Source organism: Ptychodera flava, chromosome 4 (genome assembly GCF_041260155.1).
Source record: "Ptychodera flava strain L36383 chromosome 4, AS_Pfla_20210202, whole genome shotgun sequence".
NCBI lineage: Eukaryota > Metazoa > Hemichordata > Enteropneusta > Ptychoderidae > Ptychodera > Ptychodera flava.
The window spans coordinates 15,910,897-15,931,097 of record NC_091931.1 but is presented as its reverse complement, the minus strand read 5'-3'; the positions used below and the strand labels follow the sequence as shown (position 1 = coordinate 15,931,097).

At 38.7% G+C, this 20,201-nt stretch overlaps 1 protein-coding gene across 4 annotated transcripts in view; it reads left to right on the top strand.

The window, feature by feature from the left end:
• LOC139131002 (amyloid beta precursor protein binding family B member 2-like) overlaps window positions 1-20,201 on the top strand; it is a 154,935-nt gene that overhangs the window by 100,698 nt on the left and 34,036 nt on the right. For 3 of the 4 annotated variants that reach the window (XM_070696893.1, XM_070696895.1, XM_070696894.1), the window contains one exon: window positions 7,587-8,962. In XM_070696893.1, the coding sequence (XP_070552994.1) occupies window positions 7,587-8,962 (1,376 nt within the window). Of the gene's footprint in view, window positions 1-1,931; window positions 2,210-7,586; window positions 8,963-20,201 lie in introns of those variants that run through there. The other variant, XM_070696896.1, reaches the window with a different exon arrangement.

The window sequence follows — 20,201 nt, the reverse complement described above, 5'->3', positions numbered from 1 at the left end:
CACACAAGCCAGCCAGCAGCAGGTTTTTACTTTTTTTAGCAGAATTCTCTTCAAGTGAGATAGTTCCACAAAGCAACGGAAAGAATCAGTCAATGGAGCTGGATCAGTTTGTGTCGCTGATGTCTGCGTCACACCTGGTTTCCCCTCCCCCTGACTGATCAGTGCTTTCTATGGTTGTATGTGCTGAGTGTCAAAATCACCGCGCAAATTTCAAAAATTCTGTGGGTTGCCTTGAAAACACATCAAAAGCCTATAAAAAAATATAAATCAAAACCCAACACCTTCAGAGAAAGTTCTGATCAAATATTCAGAAAGAGGAAGCAAAATAATTCTTCTGTTCGGAAGACAACGTGACTAAGGTTAATTATTTAGCACTGCTGCAGCTTCTGTGTCTTAGTAATTCCAACTGTATGTTTGTGTCTCATCTGTTGAATATTTCATGAAAATTAATTATTGAACACGGAAGAAGAAATAACCTTTTTGGTCAAAGCTGACTTGGGAGTTGGCGTATAAATTGGCATATGTTTTCTGACTGATTTGTCTTGAGCACTATGAATAATAATTATTATTTGGAAGAAAAAGTATAAAGAGAGAGAGAGAGAGAGAGAGAGAGAGAGAGAGAAATGTGTTATCTCATTACTATTTGAGAATCAAGTATTTGCTAAAATCATAATATTATGAAATTGCAACCTCCATGTCCAACAATTAGAGCAAGTATTATGAAATAATGCAAATTGTAATTTTCTAATATAATAACAACAACACTTATCTTTAGACTTACCAAAAGTAAATATATATATGTAATATATAAAGATATATAATTGTGTTACTCATTCCTGAATTAAAAGAAATGGGTATTATTATTTTGATTTGTGGTGAAGATGACACAAACCACTGATGAATTATAAATAATGAAAATATCTATTGTGTTATAATATTGGAATGTCAATAATGCTAAAAATAACCAGAGTAATAGCTTTTTCACACATTCTGTTCCCTGTGTTTTTGTCCGTAATTCTTGAATTAAAACAAAATTCAGTGATGATTGTTGATTGTATTGGACAATTAAAATCTAAGTCTGACTTCAGTTTAATTTAATGTTGAAAAATTGGTAGAATTTCATGATCAGTAAAATATTTGGCACAAAAGATTTTTGCTTAGAAAATATACAAGATTGGAATAAGACTAAAAACAAATTAAAATGAGTGAACTCTATATTGTAACAATCAACAGGACTGAAATCTAACAGAGAAATTTATGTACACTATTACAGATGTTATGCTCTCTTAAATAGAAGTATCATTGAGACAGCCATGGCATTCATAAAAATGCTATTATCCGGGAAATTGCAATTTCTAAAATTCAAATTCCAGAGGGGCCTGTCAAGTTGTTGAGTTTCACCTCTTCTCTTCACGGCAGAAAGAAAGCGAAAATGAGGAAAACTGCTCGTCTTGTAAATTACGACTGTCATGAAGACACTGGGAAAGGTGTCAGAGTGTGCTCTCTATTTTTCTCTCTGTCACAGCCCTGAGTGCGTTTCTGAACCGGCTGAGGAATTGCTGAGGTGATTAGGCCTGTCTGTCAAAGCGGCTTGGACATGCCTTGAAAACCTGATTGCATTGAAATATTCACTGGCTGGCAAGAGCTGCTTCACTCTCACTCCCATCTCTCTCTCTCTCTCTCTCTCTCGCTCTCTCCTCTCTTGAGTGGCTATTTGTATGCACTGTGTGTTGTGTGGAACTTTTTATGAAGTATATTGGATTGGCGCTGACTGTTCAGTGGCTGTGTGTTTGGATATGGGAATCCCACTGCTTGCCCCAGGCAATTAGAATCAGTATTCATCCCCTGCCCTCTGCTAGCCCGCTTCTGATTGGCCCTCCAGATGGCAGCATAAGTAGAGTGATAGTCAGCTGCTCTGCCTGGCCCTGCCCATTCCAGTGTAGCCGGCTTCTGCTCCAGTTCATATCCCGGCCTGCTCTTCAGGACTTGAGACAGCGTTTATTTGGTGCTATACGTGTGTGTTTTTTTCCTCCCTCCTTTTTGCTCCCCCCGACTTCCTCAACCGAGTCGTCTGCCGGTCACATTATCACTTTTGAAAAAAGCCCTGCGACAGGATTATATGTGCATGGTGTTTCCTGGAGTCTAACCTTCTGGCAGAGAGACATCGGAAGAGCTTTTGGGATGGGATTGTTGCGTGAGCTTGATAATGGTAAGGACATAGTGCTCTGCCTTGGGTAGCCTTATTTTCTATTAAACATGGACGATGCACGGTTCGTCTTAGGCTCAGCCCTTTTTTTCTCTCCCTAAGTCTTTATACTGATTTACTCTTTCATTTCTCAGTACCACCGACCTTAATATCCGTTCAATATGGGAACAAACATGACAGCAATGGAGGACCTCTTTCACATTATCTGACTTCAAATATCTTGCCCAAGTGAAACAGACATATGTGTATTTTTCAACCAGGGTTCTCGTTTGCCTTGTAATATTTCATCTTCCTGACTTCCCAGGTCTAGACTGTATTTCAACAGTCTGCATACCCTAAGTAATTAACACCCTTGTAATTTAAATTGCCCTCCCCTCGGAGGTCAAATCATTATTTTGAGAGCTCTAACATTTTACAAACACAGCCCCTGTAAATGTACACTCTAGTAATAGTCTGACGTTATGACAAATTGCTGCGAACCCAGACACTGCCGCGAATTGGCTTCCAAAGTCAAAATTGATCCTGTGTGTCTGCGATTTTATTTACAGACATTAATGTCGTCTCTAGTTATGTTTTTTTCTCTGTATGTACATTGTCATACACAACAAAATATCTAATTCTGTACTGAAAGGCATACATTGATGTCTGTCTGTCTGTCTGTGTTTGATCATACAGAGCTCTCAGTTCTCAGTGTACAAGCACTGATGATTTATACACACATACAAGGGACAGCATATTTTGCTTTTATGAAAGAAGGGAAATAGCCACTACACATTTATGGTCAGTCCTGGGTATCTTGTTCATTTGATATAACATTCACTTTGCCCATGAGCAGATTTGCCCCAGAGCAATTAAATTAATAGCGGTATTTTTTTCTCATGTTTGAGTTGACGTCCAGGTTTCACGTCTGTGACAAAAAATTATGTATCCTTTTGAAGCTGTTCTGTAATTCTGGAATCAGTGTCAGTTCTGTTTAAACGTCGGTAATGAGTTAGAGTGAATTAGCTGTGTGTACCTGTTCGTGCAACTCTACTAAGTAATTCTCATTTTTCATGAGCAGTTGTGAACGTTGGCAACCAGCAGAAAATGCTTGTCATTATCGTAAAAATGAAATTTTACTCTGAAAAGGGGGAGTTGACTCTGTGTAACCACCGAACATGTACAAGTGTATATGTCAGTACAATATTGATAAATATTCTGGCCTCACTGAGTCGGAAAGTGACAGTCCATATTTTCTATTTTTTTTCCCCGGATAATTTATGTCTTGAGTTTGTGCGATGTAAATGACGTTTATGCCGTGCCATGTTTTAACCTTCGATTCCGACTTTTCAGTAATGCATTTCAGCCATCATAGCAGGCATACCAGCCATTGCTTACTTAACTCTACCCCTCATGAAAATTTTGACAGCTTGTTATGCTGCGGAGCAATCCTTGTCATGGTTTCGAAGAGGTTTTTTCAACTGAAAAGAAAAGAAATTTGTACGATAATATCCAAAGAAAAACAAATTATGCCCATAGATTTATGCTAATGTGGAGGCTCACCCATTGCATAAAAATTGCCTTTTTTCTGAAACAGTGAAAGTGTGTCAGATATGTAACAATTTACTCAGACTTGTCGACAGTTTAAAATTTTTTACCATATTTTCCTCAAGAACTTCAGGACAACCTCACTTTGTTCAGAAAAATTCATTGACATTTTTGATTCGCCAGGTATGGGATGTCTAGACTTGAGGTTATAGATTTGCCGACATTGTCTTTGTGACAAGTTGTCTGTCTGCTAACATTATCTGCCCCTCTACTCCGATGAATGCATAATTAGGGAATACGTAGAAATTGGAGTGTGAAATGACCAGGTAAAGGGGTAATTTAGGGAGCGATTTGAGCCCAAAAGCTCTGTAATATTGATCACTTCGAATAAGCACTCAAGTTTATGTCAGTAGTTTTGCGATGCGCGTGGGAGGTATTAGGACTGGTCATTTACAGCGGGAAAGAGTGCTATCTGGCGAATTGATCTACCAGTTTGCTATGCATGTCATGACATCGACAGCCATTTACTGGGAGCGTAGACTACTAGGCTAGATTATTAAACACCCTGGCATGTTAGCCGTCCCTCTCTTATTCAATTTAACCTGTTCAGTCAAACGTTTTTTTGACAGCTGAAAAAAGTGCCGAATTGTTGAAACTGAATGATTCCTATTTTGTCTGTTAGTATCTGTCTGGCTTTCAGAACTCACTAATCCCATAATTCAAGAGTTTTCAGAGTGTCTGTCCGTTTCTTTTTACCCATATCGCCTTGGTTACTTCTTTTATCGTAACAAGAAGAAGTGGGCGTGGCATTTCAAATATCACAATTAAGTGTACACGCTCATTCATGTGTGTAATTGTTTTAAGAAGAAACAGTAATTTCTTTCATTTAGATCTTCTTCACTTAGAAAATGTGTCCAGCCAAAAACCTTGACAATATTAAGTATGACAAAATTACAATTTATATATAGTATTCAAATAAAGAGAATATATGATATGGTGATTGAAATATGAAAAAATACACAAATATGTAGCCAAACTCAGTTACTGACATCAGGTAGAGAAACTAACTCCAATACGTAATCTTCATATGAATTGTTACATGTATTGGGGAATATTGTATATTTGTGACAAACTAGTCATGCTCTTCCAATGAAATCTACAGAATTGTCACATTTCAATGTCTAACCTTGTCTATTATTCGTGTTAGAAACCCAGAAGTTACATAAGCACAGCAGGAGTAGAAAGGGGGTGATCATGAAATATTGTTCAGCATTTCTAGTTTGAAAAATTTACATCATTCTTGAAAATTTCCCACGCCTTCTGTATGCCTACATTTTGTTGTTGTTTGTAATACTGGATGCACAAGACTATTGAAAAATACAAATTACAATCCAATGGTGTTTTAATTTCAATCAACAGTAAATGATTCCAGAACGGTTCAGTGAGCAATTTTATCTTTTCTCCAACCCGGGGCTGATGAATTTCATTTCTGTGTGGTGTTTTTTTTTCAACAGGCTAAGTAGCCTGGCTTTTGTAGTTTATGTTTACACCACTGCTGTAAGGTGTGTTTCTCTCTGTAAATTGGCAATCAGTCATTTCTTCTCGTTTTTCAATCCATGTATTTATACGAGTTCAAAATGAGGCATTCTATCACGCAACTCTGATATATAGTAGATAGGCTTCTGTCATGAAATATCATTTTGGCATTAACAGGGTAAAAAATAGTGTTTACTCATTTTACATTATGTACGTAACATGGTGCTTTTTCGCACACATTTTACACATGGATATTCAGATGAGCCTGTACACCAAGAGAGGTAAAAAAATTTACTTATATATACTTGAAATACTGGACTCCTTAGCAGCAACCTATTAGATTAATTCATGAAAGCTTACAGCCAATAGGAGTTGGCTACACATTTGAAATCCTGTGGTAATAGCCAATCATGTTGCAGGGCTTGGGTTGTGTTCTTTTTTCCCAACTTGAATAATATTTCAAGACTGTAGGTTGATAGGGATTGTTAGCCACAAAGAATGGACTAGACATACATGTTCCAAGAAAACAAGCTGTCAAATCATGTATATGTAGGTGTCAAATTGGCTAAAAAGCTTATCGAAGAAAAGATAGAAATGTTTGACAGACATGGCATAACAAACAAACTAACCACTTCATTTTACATGGGAGATTAAAATCACACGCTATCGATGGATCTTTTGACTTAGATTTATGCTCAATTTTCCTTGCTACTTATCTCTAGCTGACTGGCAAGAAATGATTAACTTGCAAAAAGAAGCTTTGATGTATGTAGTGTAGAGTATTATGTAGGGGTGACTTCTGTCTCAAGAGTCAAACACCTGCCTCAGTCATTAATTGTGTTATCAGGAATGTGAAATATGTATCCTGCTTTAATAGCTCAAATGCAGCATTAATTATGTCAGACCCAGAAAAAAGCTTACTTATGGTTTTCTTTTAATGTGAAATGAATTTTGTTAAGGATGAACGAACCAGAACTGGAATGGATGCATTTCTTCATCTAGTCAGATCTTTGAATAGGGAGCATATAAAGAATTGCAAAATAATTTATGAAAATTTGGAAATGGATGATTTTATAATATTCATGTATGGGCCAGCCCGTGGGCAATTATGTTATCTTTTCAGCTAATAGAATAAGCTATTTCCTTGAAATGTTGGAGTCAAATTCATAAAAAATTGTGAAAAAAGGCACAAATTTGAAGAGGCACAACCTCCAAGTCAGTTTTTATAGACTTGAAAATTGCAGTGGAAAATGTCATTGATTTAAAATCATGTGGAATAGCAGATTTGCCTCTGCAATGGGCACTATAGCCGTGCAGAAGCAGAATCATAAAATTTTCATGTTGACTGGAATTTTCCAATTATCTGACCTAAATAATTAACATGGCACTGAGATATTTGATTTTAGCCAGCACATTTCATGGACACTCATTTACCGGTCTTAATTGCCAAACCTTGTTAACGAGACCTTACCCACAGATAAAAAACAGCATTGTCCTGTGAATTACGCCATTATGGTGAATCAAATATGATAAAAGTGATGATAGCGTGAATGTTTAAACTGACTGTAAATTGATATCTCTTGTACACATGCAGAAGCAGTTTTATTTTACATCAGAAAAAGAGAAAAGTCGTTAAAATGTAATCCGTTTATTTCCGCAACTTCAAATATCAGCTAATATGATATTCCCGCACAGTAAATTAGTATTTACTATTGAATCTTTTTCAGAAGAAACTGCAACATTGAGAAATAATCAAATGTATGTTGATAGAAATGTCTTGGCTACCTTTTTAAAGATGGCCTTGGTATAAGGGATAAACATACTGTACTGTGAGTGGTGTTCGTGCTGACTCTGCATGTTGGCTCTCTATTGGAATTTGTATCAGTAGCAGGGGACTGACCTGAAGGTCCCTTAATCTGGATGTGTTATTTCTTCTCATATTTCTCTAGGTGTAATGAATATTACAAATTGTTTATTAACCCTTCAAATTATCCTGTTATTTCATCATGCTTCCCCTACCCCCACCCATGTCCTTTCACATTTCAAATCCAGAATGATTCACTTGAAAGTGTTTTTGTGTAGGTATCTTGATGGATTGTTCGTACGTCATGCAATTTCCTTGAACTTCATGTAAAGGTCAAATAGAGTGGCTCAGTGGGTGTTAATGTTTGAAGGTACTTGCTTTTGTACAAGCAAAACTATTCACTCTCTATATTGCAATTGAATAGCTCCGTCTTACCTGATTAAATGCGTTGAAAAGAGGTATTAGTAAGCATTCTAACTGGGCCGTTTTTTTTTCCTGTTATATCCCTTCCAGCCAACCAAGGCCCAGTGACATCTGTGCATAACCCAACATATGTCAGCACATACGATTCAGAGGCAAACAGACAACAGACCAATGGAGACAGGTCCACAACCATGGCCACCTCGACAGACGACGCCAACAGAAACTATTCTTCATCAGCAAAAGAACACTATGCCTCTCTAGAAAATGACATCAGAATTTTGGCCCTGGAGCAAATTGTTGGGCCGGACTTGGACTTCCCAAACCTGTATAACCTGGAAAACACGACGGCCAAGAGGAACAAGAGCCGGAAGAAATATGCCACCACGGACTTCTCCGCCATGGGGATTGACTTGAGCAAGGACCCCAGCATGACTTTTAACTCCCCGGAGGGCGAGAGCAGTTCGGCGACCGAAGACGACAGTGCCGACGACACAGAGAAGAAGAAGAAGAAGCCAGATCTCTTTGCAGACATTGACTTCATCGACGACGGCGTTGAGGAGGTGGAGGACTCCACAGAGGAAGAAGAGGAGGAAGAGGAAGAAACCGACGAAGAGACGGATGAAATCGAAGAGGACGATGGAGGAGAGTGTGACAGCGACGAGGAAGGGACACACGATGAGAAACAGGACTTTGAAACTGACAGAGACAGTGAAACAGAAAGTTTTGACGCTGGAACCGAGTCCCAGAGTGACGAGGGAACTCTGACCAGGGGGTCCGGGAGGGGATTTTTGAGTTATTACACTAGCCTAGAGACGTCAGCCGCTCGGTACACAGGAGTCGGATGCGGGGAGAGCCCCGCGTCCGAAAGCGTGCAGAGCGTGTACTCTGACTCGGAGGTGGACGCTAAAGGTGTTGCGTATGAACCCTTGCAGCACAACACACCATACAACTCTGAACAGCAAACCAGCGACACCAGCACAGACTGTGAATCCACCTACGAAATGCTGTACAAAAGTTTCAGCATGCGCCAAGAGCACGAAATGGAAAAAGAAATAATGTACAATGGCAGGCAGCTGTCGCCTTACGAGGGACAGCCCGACTACGGCTACGCAAGCGAGACGTCTTACGATGAGAAAACCCCCGGGGATCTGTCAATCACTGGCACGAAGTATTACAAGGGGCCAGTCACCGAAGACCTGTACGCCATACCCAATAAACAGTCTATTAGTTCTGGACAAACTCAACACGGTGCCTCGGCCTCTGTCACCACAAACACGGCCGCGCAAGGAAAAGGCGTGAGCAAGAGCTTGTCTCTGCCTCCTGGGTGGCGCGAGGTGACAGACAGTTCCGGAACCTATTACTGGCACGTGCCTAGCGGTACAACTCAGTGGAGTCCACCGTCTCCCGTTCCACAGACCAAACCCAGAAATCTTGCTGCTGTTCCAAAACGATGGTCAACAGGACAGGTGAGTAATTTGTTTTGATTCTGTTTGGTTTATCATTTTATCGTTCTATGACTCAGAAAATTAAAATTTCAAGTTCATTTCAAGGCCTTATTTTCAATGCAAAGCATGAGGAAATGTATGCTACTTAGAGCAAATTTTAATGCATGGTTTATGAAGTTAAGTATTTCTCAAAGGAACAATGCATTCTGATCTTAAGCAGGTATGAAATCGATCCCAGGCCAGGAGTGGCACATGTAAAACAGTGTGTATCTTTGCGTCAGAGGCGGAATAAATCTATTTATCCAGGAAATCTTAATCCCGACTGCTATGTTTGTACGCACACTAAGAGCCAGTCGACGTTAGGGACACAAAAACAACACGAGGAACAAACAGGCAGTGGTTTTGAACAAAATCAATGTACCCGGTACTTCACTGATGTCTGTAACTCAGTACATGAAAATATTCGTAGCTTGACGCACTTTGAACATAGCTCGTAACAAGTGACAGCGGAAAGCCCACAGAACTACGTGTACAACTATAACAGCCACTCATGTAGTTGGCGCTCAGTGAAGATTTTTCGATCAACAACTTTGACGGATGATGGACTGACCTTTTCTACCGCAATTGTTATCTCCCTCGATTCAGCACAAAATTTTCGTATGGACTATTGATGCGGTGTTTACAGTTGTTACGTAGTGGTAAATCCTAGTCGTATTTACGACTGCTGCGTAAACAGTCACTGAATAAATTTTGCACGCATTTACGAGCACTGGATATTACTACCGTTTTTAATCGAAAACCGTCCGTATACGCACATGACAGTTGTGACAAAAAAAAACACAAAAAATCTGGCGTACATTGTTACTGCATTACTTTGACCAAAAAATCACCCAAATGCCGAACGGTGATCATATGAACTCTGCTGCAGGTTTCTGGACTAAACGACCCCAACCGACCGGGTCCCAGTCAACTGTGCCGGGCTCGACGTCTACTCTATCAGCGTCAACTCAAACTTTCACTCCAGAAAACTTTACCCCACAAACTGGAAATATACTAAATTTACCTTGAAAAAATTTCAAACTTTGTATCGTATTGAAAAATCTTACCAGGGGCCACGGAGCAAATTAAAAAACCAACAAACCCCAACATAAACAGTGGAATGATCATTAGTGTGCAAGGTCGCTGTATTATATGTCAGGGTGAAAAAATCTAGCTTTGAAATTTCTGGACTGTACAAACGGCGGGGCAGAATTAGACAAGATTACGACCAATGTGTTACCGCCGATGGTACATAACGTACTGTTGATAGCAGGTAGTTCGGTGTCCAGTGAGAACACGATTCCGAATATATCACGGCTGTTGATTTGAGTTGCCTCCGATCGAAAATTTTCAACACAAAGACATGATATCAATAATTTTGCGAGATTATATAAGTACCCGCTGTCTTCTCGCCAAATAGCTGTGATCAAGATATTATGATAGAAGCAATTGACCGCCGAACACCTGCTTGCTGATCTTATACACAACGTGTAAAAATTGATTATTCCTGCTGAGAAATACGACAGCAAATATTGCAATGTGAATTTCTTACTATCTTCCTCGCAATGGTTTTGCATCTGTGTTTATTTTATCACGGTCACTGGACCATTTCTGACGATTTTTACTAACAAAGAATCAGTTCACACTCATCGTGGGAACACATTGCAAAGACGTTCACAAAATTTTCATCACATTAATCACATTACCGTAATCCCCGTTTCAAAGACGTAGGAAATGTATAATGATTTGTTTATCTTGAAAAATCCCGAACTGAAGCCTCTAAATACAAAAGATTTTTCTTCTGAACAACTTCCCGACAACTTTACAATCACACTCTGGTCATCACATGGCGGTTGTAACCGTACATGTGCTGCTGCCAATGGAGAATCAAAGACTTCAAATCAACAGTCAAAACGTACGGAAAAAGTATCAATATCCAAGCAATGTAAAACAATAATTTTGATAAGGTCAATTTATTGTATATTATAAAAAATCTCCAGACCACTCGGAACAGCGTAAGATTATGATCTCCCTCATTTGAATACTACACTCACACGGTAGGGTAAAAATATGGGAACTCAGATCGTTATATACTGCTTCCGTCAAACGAGTCCGCTTATCTAAAGACGGCAAAAATGGTAAAAAAGACGGTAAAATGACCATAATTATTATTGCTTGTCTCTGTAAATTTTGCCGACTATTCGTTAGTAGTTGTCGAATTTCTTGAGTTTGTCCGAAAACTATTTCAGTGAATAACGTAAGTTTCAAGACACCGAGTGCGAACGCAATATCGATATGGAGATAGCAAAATCAGTCACAGACAATCGAGGAAGAACATAAGAGTCTATTAATCTGCGATTTAATTCATCCTAGGTTACCATGAAAGTAAAAAAGGTAATGTTGTGCCCTGTTGGGAAAGAAAAGTTGATTAAGTTTTCAAAAAAACGTCAGCTAATACTCAAACAATTTAGTTAAAAAACTAGCTCAGAAAAACGTATAGAGAAGAACGACATCACCGATCACGGCGATCTTCAGATCTTTTATCATGTTTCAGTCTGAACGGTCAACATTTGATGCTATAATCTATGTCAAGTGTCTCTTTTTGGTCAAATCCGACAGAGATGAATCAATCACGATTTAGTTTCATCGCCCCGACCCGACAGGAAATAATGAAGCACATGGGCACCTGTATACATGTAATCGTGGCATGAACGTATCCAATGCCCGTCCACTGCATGAGCCATTGACCGTGCATCTTGAGCAAACAACGGTTTTGGATGTCACGAGAGCATTTTTTCCGCAGTCTGTGAGCGTTGAGTGGTTTGGGTAGGCTGCATACATGTAGATCGGAATCGAGTTGATTTCGGCGGAAAACAGTTAGAAAGTAGTTTTTCGTGCTCCGTCCAAATTGGATCCGCATGTTGCCGGTTTTGTCACAGTCGCTCGAGAGTTATTCAGCTCTGGGACTATTCGCCCATACGACGGAGTATACAGAAGCGAGAAATACCCGCTTCCCTCTTGTGACAGTGCATTCATGTCTTGTATGGCTATCCAATCATTATGCTGATCCTGATGTATGCTTTGCTTGAAATGCAAACCTGGGCTGGTTGACATCTAGTACAGAACAGAAGTATGCACAGGGGTTAGTTACTGTTATGAATAAATGAACTAATAGATTTATGTGCAGAGTGAAAGTTGCTCATATTTATGGCTTCTGTATACTCGTCTATGGGGCGAATAGTCCCAGAGTGAATAACTCTCGAGCGACTGTATTTCTCGCTTCTGTATACTCGTCTATGGGGCGAATAGTCCCAGAGCTGAATAACTCTCGAGCGACTGTGGTTTTGTCCATGGTAATCAGCAGAGCTGTGGTGGGAGGCCGTATAACGCCGGGAATACACGTCATCGACATCGTACGCAGGGCTATGCCACAACATACATCCAAAGGCGATCTATCGTAAAATATCGTACTGCAGGTCAAACAAAAACATCACCCATTCATAGGCCTACAGGTACACATATCAACGAACAAAAAGGGAGAGGCAATCTGCTTGAAACCATGAAGTAGTCCGTTTGTGTCTGAATTCATTGAGGCGCGTGTTCAGTAACCGTTGGTCAAGTTTTTTTCGTTCAGTAGTAAGAATCGTTTATTCATTGTTGACATCGTAATCGATCCGATGTACACAACAAATGTTTGATCGTTTGCACCTTTGCGCGTCCCCTCGTGATTGGCAGCTGTTTGAATGCTTTCATCTATTGTTCGTTGGACGCTTCGAACACAGCATCGAAGCAGTTTTGGCATAAAAAATCAACTTAAAATGGAAAAAAATGAGAGAATTTCGCCAACAGGGTGATGCCACAAGTATTCACAAAACGTAATATGTTGGAACAGTGCTTTAATTTACACCATGGTTGTTGAAAGATCCAGATTTTCGGGAGCATTCGTTGACGTTGTTACCATGTGCCACTCATGTTGGATTATGAATCCCCAGGGAGATAGGGGGTATTTATAGGCTCCCCTGCCTTCTGATCTTAAGCATGTCAGAGAATTGTTCTCATAAAACTGACAAGTTCTGTATGGCCACCAACAAACGTAAACCGGTGGTAAGTAACTTATTTCAGATAAAAGTATTATTCAATATAAGAGACTGTTTCATTGAAATATATGTAGTTTGGCTAATACTTGAGACTGTGTTTGGCACTTTTGCGTTGTTTGGTTTCATCCTTGCAAGCATTTGGCATGTTGAGGTATCGGGTAATGTCTTGCCATCTTTTGTATTTTGATGTTAAGGTGGTATGTGTCTCGGGGATCAAAATTTTACAATTCTCTTCTGGTCTACAGGTTGTCAGGGCTCATTTTGAAGCTCTCCAAGTAAGAAACATTTTCATCATCTTCGTTTCATGAAAATCAAAATTGTAATTGTTCCCCATAGAGTTAGCATGAGGATGGCGGCCATTTTGATTTTGAAATATTGGAAAATGTTAGGTAATCTGTTTCTCAAGTACCTAAATTTGCAAGGTGATCCCTGATTTTTAGTCTTGCTCTATTAAGAGAATGGTTAAAAAGTTTGATTAAACTTTTTAATCTTCTAATTTCAAGGCGCTTACTACCTTAATGTGAGATTTTTTGTTTACTGTCATCTACCAGTGTACACTCAGTAACTTCAAAATTCCATTCATATACGGTAATTTTCACTTACTCATCACAAAAGATGTAATTGAGAAATAAGGCCATCGAAAACTTCAGATAACTAAAAATACAAATAGATTGTTTCCAAATTAAGATAAATACCTATGGTTATAAAGCAAACTGTAGGATGGGTATGTTCAGTGTAGGATATTAATGAAAAGTAACTACCAGACAACCTGGCATTGAACTTTAAGAAGTAGCCTGCATGAACAAAACAGTACCTGCCCTTGATAGTCATGACTCACATACTGAATACCTTGTATACCTAACCTCTGATCTCAACATACCAAAAAATCGCAAATTATTTCCATCTACCCATAGGGCAGGTAATGGTAAAATTTCAACAAATCGGCCAGATGTTTACCTTCCCCCGGGCTGGCTGGCAGGCAGTTATTCCCTTCTCAGATGTATCATGAAGCTAGGTAGACTGTCTGTGGTTTGAACTTATTACATTATTAGCAAAGCAGAGGCCATCCCACCCTTAGAAAATGTGAATAGTATTTACCTACAAGCAAGAATACACGTATGATCATACAGGTTTCGCTGAAAGCAGAAAAATTGTGCCGGGAATATTAAAAGATGCATATAAGTACATGTGCATGTATTAAGTAGTGGTTTTCAACCTTTAAGGGAAATTTCACGTGAATGTCATGAATCATTTGGAGATGGGTTTTGGGATTCTAGAGAGAACACTTGCCGCGTTGACAGATCTTATTGATTGATGACCGCCTAAAGCTTTATCTAGCAACAAATTTTGGATGGTATTCCCCAGACAACTAGCCTTAAAAAGCCTAGTGACCAAGTGTGGGCAGATGGAATATGAGACACTCATAGATTATGCAGGTCGCATTGAGGCATCAAATCCTCTTTTCCAAACCCATTTTCCACTCCTCAATCGGTCATTTTGCCGTCGTTGTCTCAGATTGTGAAAATATGTCTCTGGCCGTTCTGATGATGCCAATCCCCATTCAATGTCAAGGAGCTGCTGGCTTTGGCCATTATGTCTAGATAAACGCTGTGGAAAAGAGACAAAACTAGTGATGGATTGATAATATAACCAGGATATTGCATGTTAGAGGTAGCAGTTAGTGCGATAAACACAGGTCAGATATTTATTCCCCTGTAAATTAGAGTTCAACTTTCTGAAAGTGTGTAATAATCACTCGATATCCGCACCATCCATCAAAAAGAAAATATCCATCGTTTGTAGCAGAACCTGGGGCGTGCCTGTTAGAAATGCCAGATACATGTTTCCCAGCAAAACAAGCCTTTTTTGTCGTACACAATGGGCAGAGATCAGACTTGTTCCCTTGTATACGATATTAACAGGCATTTTGTCTTCAATTCCAGTGTAAGTGGCTGGCATGCTGTGAGTGACGGCCACAGACATGGAGATTTGATTGCCTTCACTGCCAACATAATCTATTTTCCCGCGGTGCTTTTTTGGCTCTAATGATATCAGCTTCTTCCCTGATCATACCAGCTGTATTACAAAAAAAACGGAAGAAAAGTCCCGTTATTAACTTGTGATAGTACATTGTGCCAGAAATGTCTATTTACAGTTTGAGTTATTGAGATTCACGGTGCTTGTATTGTAAAACTTGATGAGAACAAAGCATTTGCCTTGTAAAATTAGCCTATGTTCTCTACCTACCCTGATCACTTTCCATAATTAAATTGACAACTTTCAATGATATTTTCACAATTTTTTAATGAAAAATAAATACATTTTCTTCCTTTCCTCCCAAAAGTATTTTGAAATACCATCTTAGCCTTGCCAACGCATTGTATTATGTTCAAAATGCAGTGCTATGGTTGACAAATGAATTCTAGTCTGAACTAAAATTTATTTGTCGACAATAACATTGGACATTTGCATTGAATATTAACATTGAACTCTGGGTATTTTGACATGATATTGGAGTAGGACAAGAAGCTGAAAATTGCAAACAGAGAATTTGTAATAGTAAATGCATCATAGATTTCAGCCAAATGAAATTTTATTGAGAGAAGATAAAGTATTTCTAAATCTGTAATAACATGAGAGTAAGAGACACTTGTATCACACATCCCTTGGATATTGCTGAGGTAAGTCCAATGTTCAAGCCTACTGAATGTTAATATTTACTCTGCAACTGTAGGGTAAGAGTGAAATTAAGTGGACACAGAAGTGGATTGTGTTGAATCAATAGTAACCTAGGGAGTCATAAGGGTTGGCAGTTAGGGATCAAGTACATAGGTAGAGCCCCCAAGAAAATTATAGATTAGTTCTTGTCCAGACATTGTGTGTAGCAGTATTTTTTGTGCCACTTTTTAAAGGCCCAGTCATGCTAACTTTTGATAATTTTTTTCATTATTTTTCTTGTGTATATGCTAATAACAATTTCTTATTCTACTTTCCAAAAGTACATTGAAACGCCAATTACATGTATTTATCTTGCCAACTCAGAGTCTATATGTGTAAAATGCACTGTTATTGTTTACATTTGAATTCTAGTCTGGACCAGAGTTCACTTGTCAACAACAACAAAACAGTTTACACATGTACAGGCTGAGTTGACAAGCTGAATGCTGTGTATCTCAACATGCTTTGGGCAGAAGAACAAGAAACTGTAGTTGACATTGAAACAAAAATTAGTGAAAAAATCATCAAAAGTTAGCACACCGGCCGTTTAATCACAGTTATGAAAAGTTTTTGTTTTCTGTCAGCTGATTACGTGAATGTAGATGAAAATTTGATGTAAAAGTGAAAATTTGACATCAAAAATGTGAGAATAAAATTTGATCAGTGTACACGTGAAAAGTGCGGCTCTGTCAATTAGCTTGTATCATTGACAAGAGGCTTGTCAATAACTATCAGAAATACAAAATGGTCTGCTTTTATAATTTGATTTAAGGAGGGCACAGTGTCCAGGATAACAGGGCGTGTCTGTAGTTTGAATTCGTAGAATTTTCCTGAATTGTTATGCCCCAGGCCCAGAGAGACTGAGCATGTCTTTAAAATGTGAAGTCTGTGAGCTGTGTCAATTTCAGCATAGAAATATTTGAAAAATCTTCCTTCATGAATTATTGTGGTTTTATCAAAAGATGTTCTCATGAATTTGGGTCAAGAAATGATAAAATACGCCAACGGTACTTGAAATCCCCACGAGCGATGTCAAGTCAGAATGAAGTTGCGTGCGACATTCCCAAAAGTGTTTGTCCCTCTGCGAGTGTGCAGCGTAAACATCAAACATCATTAATTTCCATATCTCGGAAGATTCCCCCTCGGGGGTAAATTTCCTCTGTTGGAAGTTGAATGAGTATTTGTATGAAATTTGAACGGTGACATCTTGGCTGTGGAAACCGTAAGAAGTACCAGGGAGAGCTAGAATGTAATGTATTCTAGAGCTTAGAATGGGGAGGGGCGTGGGTGGGAAAGAAAACTAGTGAGAACGAGAGGAAAGAGAATGGTATAAGAAGAAAGCCTTTTTGTGTGTATGATTCCATAAATACTAATGGTAACTGACGGACAAGTGTCATTCTCCAGGCAAACATTCGTAAAACAATAATCAGCTGTTAATTTACCACTGACAAAGAGAAAGACAAAAGTAAATTTATCTGCTCGAGTAATCTGGTACGGCCATTGAGAACACAGAGAGACATTTGATGTCACATTCTTAAGTCTTTATGTCAGTAGAAGCAAGGACTTCAAAGAAGAGTAGATTGACTTGGAGATAGTCTGGGCAAACAACTTGTCTGTGAGTCAGAAGCAGAAAACTCTAATCTGTGGTGGGACTTAACTTTTCCTTCATAAAATGATCAAAAAGGACATGCAACTACATAATCCTGACATGATGGGCTTTAGAGTTTAGGCTTATCTGATGGCTGCGGACAAGTACTGCCCACGTTATCTTCTTCAGTCTTTCTAGGAAAAAAAAAATCACGAGCCGATGATGAGATATCAGGTCTTGCCGTAATCTTTGCTGTCGATGGACTCGCGCAATTTCCCATAGTGTCATTTTCAGTAGATTTGAGGCTGAATTTCCTTTCTGAGCAAAGGGGGCGATGATTGCCGTGGCGTTGACTGACAGCTACATTTGCAGGGCAGAATGAGAAAAAAGAAATGACGCTGATATAGATTTGGTGCCGATATCAAGCAGAGTGGCATGTTATTAACTCCCAGATTGATTGATCAGTGCGTTTTCTATTGAGTAGAGATAGTTATATTGCCTGGACAATCACTGGATATTGGTATTTTAGTGAGTTAAACACACATGAAATTGTCCGCGACGTGGCTCGAAATCCACTAAAACCCAAGCAGAAAATAACGCACAAACAAGAGATGATTATTTCAACTGGCATTTTTTTTTTTTTGGCATCCAACTGACAGTTCAAACAGAGAAACGCAATCAAACTTTTCAATTACCATCAAGAAAGAGCACAGTTCAGCAAGTAACACGCAGAAAACACTCGGATCATAGGAAGCGGCAATTAACTAACGAACTAGATTTCATCAACAGCAGCGTATTTTTCCTTTTAATTCCATTTCCCATTTTGAGTCATAGGCGTACAATGCAAGACGTCATCCAGACGTCACTATAATTACACGTGCCCTTCTGCTTTGATCTTTGATGGCAATTTTTTCTCTCCGAAGGAAGCGCCTCAAGGGTGGAGGTATCTCAGCCATTGTGGATATGACATTGTTGAAGATTTATGCGGGGAGATTTGATGCATAACACGTTACCGAGAATATTACCGGTGTTGCCGCACCATCTGACCTTGCGCACAGACCATCTTTCAAATACACTGACATGTTTATGTCTCAAAGCTAAAAATAGTTTGCCAGGCAATCTTTTAAAAAAAAAATATTAATGTAATGTATTCACAGATGATTAATTTTATTCAACAAATGTCCCCAGGTTCTGGAACGTAATTTCAATTGTTGCATTGGAATGAGTTTTATGTCTTTGATGGGAGTTGTTAGAAATAATTAATCTTTGTGTCCAAAGATATCAGAATAAAATATGAAGTTTGAAACAATAATCTGTGATACCAATAAAATCAACTCAGAAACCAAGAAAGTGATATATCAGTTAGGGGTGATCTATTTGTTAAACAAATGACAGCAGTCATAGGCAGAATATAGTGCCAAGTTTTCAGTTTTGGTACAGGTCCGTCGTTTGCAGAGTTTGACATCTGTGAAACATTGCAAAGATGGTTATACTGTATTATGTTGTAATTTCACTGTTTATGACATCTTAACAGACAAAATATAAAATATAAAAAAATGTAACATCACAGTGTGGGCAGGGTTATGCTGTCTGCTTGAAAGCATCATTGATATTCATAACGTGCAAGGAAATGCTGCATTAACATGTCTTGTTAGCATCAGGGATACAGGAAATGCCAAGCATTTTATGATTTTAACAAGTTTTACAGCCAAGACACCGTCAATGTACGTCATCCAGGCCTCTGTAGTATTGGCATATCGTCCATCTTCATCCTCAAATTGATTTTTTCGTTTTCGTCAGTGACATTTGTTAACTTCTCAAGCAGATAGCTGCCGCTGAAATATCAATAAAATTCTAACAGCGTTAACCCCTAGTTCAGTTCCCAATGCAGCATTTGACCCATTGTGGGGGAAAAAAATAACTGTAGAGACAGTATATGAAAGATGGACTTTGATAACTTCCCTTTTAGCTATTTTTTCTAAAGCAATTGATAACTTTCCTTTTAGCAATTTTTTCTAAAGCAATTAATATTTACATGAGAACTTTGGCAAAAAGTCCCCCCTGTGAAAATGAAATGAATAATTGATACTGTGATTCTACTAACTGTATGGTGAACGCCCTACAGTTAAGTTGCATAGCCGTGGTATGCAGTTGTTTGCCATGCTGAAATGTGGATAGTAGACAAGAAAGACCTACTGGTACCAGTTATTGTCATATCACAGTCTCTTTGGATTAAATTTCACTCCAAAGGAAAAAGAGTGAGACACTTTCACAGAGAATTTGAAGATTACGAGAATCGTAATTTGATTCTGAAGATATGAACTGCTAATCAATTATTTTTCCGTGTAGCCGCACAGGATGTCAAAAATTTGCATTTTAATTAAAGCAGGTGATGACTATCTTGGCCACGTTAAGCATTCTTCACCTGTCTTGATCGCGTCTTCAGAATCCAATTCAGTGATTCAGAGAGGGACATTTAGATTCTTTGTGTCTGTCAGGTTTTTTGGTGTGGCCATGTAATTGTTTGCCCACGTGTGCTAATAGATGGCTCTGATGAATTATCTCAGGGTTTGTTTGTGAAATCCCTCAAGAACAAAAGACAACTACGAAAGGGAGAAGGGTTGAAATATACAGATATTTTTGAACTTTGTCATTCAATATTGGCATTGGAAAAGGAGGTCGGTCTATGTGATCAGAAATTTTGAAGAGGCTGATTCATGGCAGGGCAGTGCTGAGTCATTCCAACTCGGACAAAAAATGTAAATAAATAAAGGCAGCTGGAAAAGTTTTTTTTTTGCCAGATATTATGATATGACTC